The 7,329-nt window shown below is 40.5% G+C and overlaps 1 protein-coding gene across 1 annotated transcript; it reads right to left on the bottom strand.

The window, feature by feature from the left end:
* Positions 1-2,088: 2,088 nt before the first annotated feature.
* LOC148047143 (uncharacterized) lies at positions 2,089-5,912 on the bottom strand. Its single transcript, XM_087708348.1, has one exon. The coding sequence runs from the start codon at positions 5,907-5,909 to the stop codon at positions 3,798-3,800; it is 2,112 nt and encodes a 703-aa protein (XP_087564474.1). The 5' UTR covers positions 5,910-5,912; the 3' UTR covers positions 2,089-3,797.
* Positions 5,913-7,329: the final 1,417 nt, after the last annotated feature.

Raw genomic sequence — 7,329 nt, 5'->3', positions numbered from 1 at the left:
TTTTAACAACCATGTTGCTAATGTTAAATACTGTGGTGATTCACATAACAACTATGGGAAGAAATATTGGGAAAAAAAGATGAAATTGACATCAAATTTCTCACCGCCACAGAAATTTTGGGCTGAGTGGTGGTTGTAAGTTGACAACCTGTATTTGAAGTGTTGGTGGGACGTGTCTGAGAGCAATATGACTTTGAGATGTAGACAGCCATCGTTCCCCCAAAAGAGAATAAAGATACAAGAGGGGGGGGAAACAACAAAAACAGCTTTCTTTTGATATTATCCCCAATTGCTGTTAGTTGCGAAGTTGTGTCTGACACATCGCAACTCAATGGACGTTCCTCCAGGCCTTCGTGCCCTCTACCATCCTCTGGAGCCCATTTAATGCCTACTATTTCAGTGACCATCCAGCCACCTTATTCTCTGTCATCTCTTTATTTTGCCCTCCATCTTTCCTAGCATTAGGCTCTTCTCCAGCGAGTCCTTCCTTCTCATTAGTGGTATTTGTGCTTCATCTTCAGGATCTGGCCTTCTAAAGAGCAGTCAGAGTTGATCTCCTCTAGGACTGACCGGTTTGATCGTCTTGCAGTCCAAGGGACTCACAGGAGTCTTCTCCAGCACCATAGTTCAAAGGCCTCCATTCTTTGGCGCTCAACCTTTCTTACGGTCCAACTTTCACAGCCATACATAGCAACCTCGAAAACCATAGCCGTCACTATAGGCACTTTTGTTGGCTCTGCTTTTTAGTATGCTGTCTAGATTTGCCATAACTTTCCTCCCCAGAAGCAAGTGTCTTTTCATTTCTTGGCTGCAGTCCCCATCTGCGGTGATCTTGGAGCCCAAGAAAATAAAATCTGTCACTACCTCCATTTCTTCCCCATCTATTTGCCAGGGATTGAGAGGACCGGATGCCATCAACTTAGTTCTCTTAATGTTGAGTTTAAAGCCAACTTTTGCACTCTCCTTCTTCACCTGCGTCAAGAGGCTCTTTCGTTCCTCTTCACATTCTGCCATTGGAGTGGTATCATCTGCATATCTAAGGTTGTTGGTATTTCTCTCGACAATCTTAATTCCAATTTGTGATTCATCTAGCCCCACCTTTCTCATGATGTGCTCTACATAGAAGTTAAATAGGCAGGATGACAGTATACAGCCTTGCTGGAATCCTTTCCCAATTTTGAACCAATCAATGTTTCCATGTCCATTTCTCACTGCTGCTTCTTGAATAGAATCAATAAACAGTGAAAAGACTCCCTTGATGCTATATGAGTCTCATTAACTATTCTATTTTGAAGCAGAATAACTCAACCTAGGAAATATTTAACTGTGAAAAAGGTCTCCTCAGAAAGATGTAATCCCTCCATTTAAAACTTATGAGGTTCACAAGAAAAACTGCTAGTACACATTATAGGTAGTCCTCGTCTTACAACAGTTCATGTAGTGACTGTTTGAAGTTTCAACGGCACTGAAAAAAAGTAACGACCCTTTTTCACAGCTACAACCCTTGAGCACGTGATCAAAATTCAGACACTTGGTAACAATTCCATTTATGACCGTTGTAGTCCCGAGAAGTCACGAGATCACCTCTTGTGACCTTCTGAGGAGCAATGTTCATGGGAAAACCAGATTCATTTAACAACTGTGTTGCTAATTTAACAACAGTGGTGATTCACTTAACAACTTAGTAAGAAAGGGCAAAAAATGAAGCAAAATTCATTTAATCAAACATCTCACTTAACAACGAAAGTTGGGGCTTGTGGTCGTAAGTTGAGGACTACCTGTACAAGATATTTGCCTCCTAGTTATACAGCTCCAAGCCTATCAGAGCATGCTTGAAGTCTGCAGAGAGAAGGTTCCTGGCGTATTCCCCATTTCTTCCTCAAGAATTTCTCTTGCCATCTGGTTGAAAGAAGGAAAGAGATCCTTCTGGACTCAAAGGCACTTTTGGTTTTTCCTTACCTTTCCTGCTCCAGCCACCTTACCAGATGTGTCCACACCTCCAATTGAACACAATGAGGTGGAGATTGTAAGGAAAAACTTTATTATGTAGAAAAAGTAACACAAGGAAATCTCCCTCAAAGCCTTTGTACCCCACCAATCGTCACTGGAGGGCTTTACACAGCATTTGCCACACAGTTTATAAGTCAGTCAGAAGGACTTGTCCCATTTCCCTTTACAGAAATCCTGGTTTTACACTAACATTTGTTAGCCTTTCTGTATACTGGTACAAGTAACATATATGTAACAGAGCTCAGCCAAGCTGTTTATTTATTAATCTATTCTAATGTGTGCACAGAGAAACCTCAACACTTTTGTAAATGTAGCTTTAGCTTTCCGTGATACTTCCTATTTGCAGCATACTTCTTCTCCGAGTCTCTCCTCTTTGGCCCTTTTGCCTTCTCCCATTCTACATTTGGGGTTCTGGTTTAGCAAGCTGAAGCATTTATGCTGTTCTCCCCAAAACTGCCAATTAATCAACATGTTCTCAACATTCATGGTTTTGCCTTAAAAATAAATTGAAGGGACATAAGAATAAGAATAATAGAATAGGTAAAATTAGTGGAACATAATAATAGTAGAATCAGTAGAATTAGTTTAACTTGTGTTTTGCTTCGTAGGAATTACTTTGCTAAGGATTGGAATTGCCTTTGCCATTTGCTTCATCAGTGATCTAACTTCTGTTATCTTATTTTTTTGTACAACTCGGTGCCTGGTGCATATCTCAAGAAGTGGGATATATCAAGGCTTTGCAAGGTTACATTGGGATAATACCTGTGTTGCTAAGCACCAAGACTCTCTGTTCCTTGCTGCACAGCCAATGCAGGGCTACAAGGCAGGCATGGGCTAGGAGAATTGGGTAATAAGCTGATCTCTCTGAAAGTATAAAAGGACACCATACTTTTCCCAAAGTGTGGCCTTTCACCGCATGCTCTTTGTCTGTATGTAATGGAATGGTCTACCCAGCTCTCCTTTGTACAAATAAAAGCTGTTACTTTTTCCAAGCGTCTTCTTGGGTCTCACTCTTTGGCATTCAGGTGACTCAAGTATATTTGGGGACCTTACAAAATAATCAATTGCTGCTTTACAATTAGTCGTCAACTCACAATAATTTGTTCAGTGAGTGTTTGAATGTACAACAGCACTGGAAAAAAAAGATTTATGATTTTTTTCAAACAACCCTTGCAGCATCCCTGTGTCATGTGATCAAAATTCAGGCACTTTCCAAGTGGCCTGTATTTTTGATAGCTGGAGTGTCCCCAAGGCATGAGATCACCGTTTGAAACCTTTCCTTAGGCAAAGTCAATGGGGAAACCACATTTATTTAGCAACCATGTTACTCATTGTATTAATGTAGCAAGATAAGTTGTAAAATGGAACAAAACTCACTTAACAACTGTCTTGCTTAGCCATGGAAATTTTGGGCTTAATTGTGGTCATAACTCAAATGCCATGTTTTTTCTAAAGCTGGTTCCCTAAATTGTTCAATTTACTGACCAAAAAGTATCTATTTCTGAGCTGGGTATGCTAAGCCTTTAACTACTTTGTAAGCTAGGGCATTAATAAAAATCAAGCACAATCAATATCATATCTCAGACTACAAATCAGTTAAACACAAACAATGTTAGGTGGTGCAAACACAACATCATCCCTCCAGTTATTACTTTTGACAAAGCTCTGGAGTCTCGTGTTGGTTCTTTAGTTCATTCTCTTCCATCACTTTCTCCATTCATTTCTACAGATTCTACTGGCATAATTCTGTGGACATGAAACAAACTTTGAGAATCAATACGAACCAATTAGTGTTGACTTTTCATGTTGTGCGTTTTCTTATGGTGACTAAAGTCATTCCAGGTTCTGGATTTCTTTCCACACTCCACACACTCATACGGCTTCTCCCCTGTATGAATTCTTCTATGGACCGTAAGATTCCAGCAATCTCTGAAACTCTTTCCACAGTCGATGCATTTAAATGGCTTCTCTCCTTTGTGGATCCTCATGTGGGAGGTAAGTTTGCCACTGTCACTGTAACATTTTCCACACTCCAGGCATTTATAGGGTTTCTCCCCTGAGTGAAGTCTTCTATGGATCGTGAGTGAATGATTTCGAATAAAGCTTTTTCCGCACTCATGACATGTATATGGTTTCTCTCCAGTGTGGATCCTCTTATGGATACAAAGGTAACCACTTTTTCTAAAACTCATCCCACACTCCGTGCACTTATAGGGTTTCTCCCCTGTGTGAATCCTTTTATGGCTCGTCAGTTCTCCAGAATCACGGAAGCATTTTCCACACTCTTGGCACTGATATGGTTTCTCCCCAGTGTGGATCCTGCTATGTAGGATATGCTCATTTTTTGTAATGAAGCACTTTCCACATGTGCGGCATTCATATGGTTTCTCCCCAGTGTGGAGCCTTTTGTGAACAGAGAGAGTCCCCAGCCGAGTGAAGCATTTGCCACATTCAGTGCACTTATAAGGCTTTTCACCTGTGTGGATCCTTTTATGGTTATTAAGGTGACTTTTATAACTGAAGCAATTCCCACACTCGGTGCATTGATATGGTTTCTCTCCACTGTGGATTCTCCTATGGGACGTTAACTGACTGGAATCACCAAAACTCTTTCCACACTCCAGGCATTTGTATGGTTTCTCTCCTGTGTGGGTCCGTTGGTGGGCATAAAAGTTCCTAGAATTGGCAAAGCACTTTCCACACTGCAGGCATTGAAAGGGCTTCTCCCCCGTGTGGATTCTGTGATGAACAGTAAGGTTTGTAGAGCAATGGAAGCTCTTTCCACATTCAATGCATTGAAATGGTTTTTCTCCCGTGTGAATCATCTCGTGTGACTTAAGATGAACTTTTTGCCTGAAACTATTTCCACAGTGCAGGCATTTATAAGGTTTCTCCCCTTTATGCATCCTATTATGTTTAGTTAGCGTATCAAGTCTATTGAAGCTTTTTCCACACTCCAAGCATTCATAGGGTTTCTCCCCTGTGTGAATCCTCTTATGGTATGTAAGGACACTGGGGGTTTTGAAGCATTTTCCACACTCTGTACATTTATACAGCGTCTCTCTGTTGTTCATACTGTTATGTAAATTAAAATTGCCTTTTTGTGCAAAGCTATTTCTGCACATAGTGCAGTGATATGGCTTTTCCCCTGTATGGATCCTATTGTGGTAAGTGGGGTCATTTGCAGAGAGGAACCTCTTCCCACATTCCATGCATTTACATGATTTATTCCCAATGGGGCTTTTTTTCCGAGAATTTGGTTCATTGCTCCGAGTAAACCTCATTCTACCCTCCCTACATTGATACAACTTCTCATCTCTATGGATGCTTTGATGGGAAGTAAGGGTGGTGCTGTTTCCAAAGGTCTTTCCGCAGATGATGCAATGATGCTGCTTCCTCTCTTCATGGACCCTCTTATGTGAAGTGAGATGATTTTTCTGCCTGAATTTCCTTCCACAATCCAGACATTTGTGTGGATCCTCTGCTTTGTGAATCTTCTTATGCAATACAAGAGAGCGGTTTGTACTGAAGCTTTCTGCACACTCTGTACATTTGTACATTTCCCCTCCTTCTTGTATTCTTTCATGTAAAGGAGGAGGAAGGCTCCTTCTGGAGGGTTGCCTACTTTTATCCTGTTTCTCTCCAGCAGGGCTTTGGCAACAGTCACACAATCCAGATTCAACTCTGAATATTTTCCCACACCACGGACACACTTCTTTTTCTTGGCAATCATCTGCGTCCAATAAGACATTGGTATCTGCACATGGGAAACTAGACCGATTCTCCAGCTCAACCATTAACAGGTTTTCCTCAAAACTTTGCTTTCCATACATCTTTTCTGCAACATTCTTTTTGTCTTTTGGCAAAGGTGCTGCTGCCTCTTGGCCAGAAGCCGCCATCTCCCATCCGTCACCTGCTTGCAACAGAAAAAAGAAAAGTTAAGACAAACATAGGTGAAAAAGGGATCAAGCACCATTGTTGTATTTGAATAGTTATCAATATTCTTCCAAACTACCATTTGTCCAAAACATTGCGCTATGTTTGTTATTAAGTTGATATAAGATTTGACCTTTGGCTACTAAATGTAAATATCAGAATCCCTTACCTAAGGAGGCCATGTTCCTCTTGATTTCCAGCATGACCTCTTGGTATAAGGCTTTTTGTTTAGAATCCAGCAGGGCCCACTCTTCCACGGAGAAAAACACAGCTACATCCTCAAATGATACCAAATTCTGACACAGGGAGAGGACAAAAATACAATGTATTCCATGAACATTCCTAACAATGAACACTTCAATGAATTAATTATATGTGAGTCTTTTTAATGAACAAACTGCAGTTTCCAAGTTGGGCAAAGGAGCCTGTTAGAATATTGCATTTAGTAGCTGGAACAGTAAAGTGTACAATAGACCCCAACACAATTGCAATTGATTAGTTAGAGAGTGCTGACTCATGCATGATGTAATCTAACCTATGATTGGTTGCTGTTAAGTATAAAGGGGGCATTTCCCTTTTTTCCCTTCTTTTTCCCTTCTGTGTGTTCTGTAGGATGTGTTAGATTTACCTCATGATGTTCCTGACTATCTTATGTTCTTCCTTCTCTGGATGATGAAAAAGACTGCTGTAAATTTGAAGATCCATTATATTTATATTTTTATGAAAGACTACAAAACTGTGTCAGTATCTTCAACTTCATCTGGACAGCTGCTGTGCAGTTTCTTGACAGAACATCTTCTCTGGAGAACGTTTCCCAAAATAAAGTGTCTCTGGCTAGAGATACATCTAGTTAATGTTTTATCGGTTTGGCTGATTCCGCAGGAGCAGCAACCCCATATTCCTTTGTTGTCCATTGACGGGCTTGACCTTGGATGTGTTGGCTAAATCCAATATTGGGTTGATTTTACCCTCTGCAGTGAGAGGATGAATCATGCCGAATGAAGGAAAGTGGGGTTCAACTTTTCATTTCTATGCAAAAGCAAATCTTGGACTTTACTTTTCACCTTGGGCTTAGTATTAGTATCATTTTATAAAACCTTAGTAAGGCCACACCAGGAATACTGCATTCAGTTTTGTCACCACATTACACAAATATGTTAAGGTTTTGGAAAAAGTGAGGAAGAGCAACTAAGATAATTGTCAGTGTTTCGATATTTCAGAGGCTGCCACAAGAAAGAGAGGCTCAACTTATTTTCCAAAGCATCAGAAGGCAGGACAAGAAACGAGGGATGGAAACTAATCATGGAGAAAAGCAAACTGGAATTAAGGAGAAACTTCCTGACAGTGAGAACAATTAACTAATGGAACAGTTTCCCTTCAGAA

This window comes from Thamnophis sirtalis, unplaced genomic scaffold, assembly GCF_051295495.1.
Source record: "Thamnophis sirtalis isolate CommonGarterSnake01/CBP01778 unplaced genomic scaffold, rThaSir2_p1.2 scaffold_3, whole genome shotgun sequence".
NCBI lineage: Eukaryota > Metazoa > Chordata > Lepidosauria > Squamata > Natricidae > Thamnophis > Thamnophis sirtalis.
The sequence above is the reverse complement of the archived record's forward strand: the minus strand, read 5'-3'. Positions and strand labels throughout refer to the sequence as shown.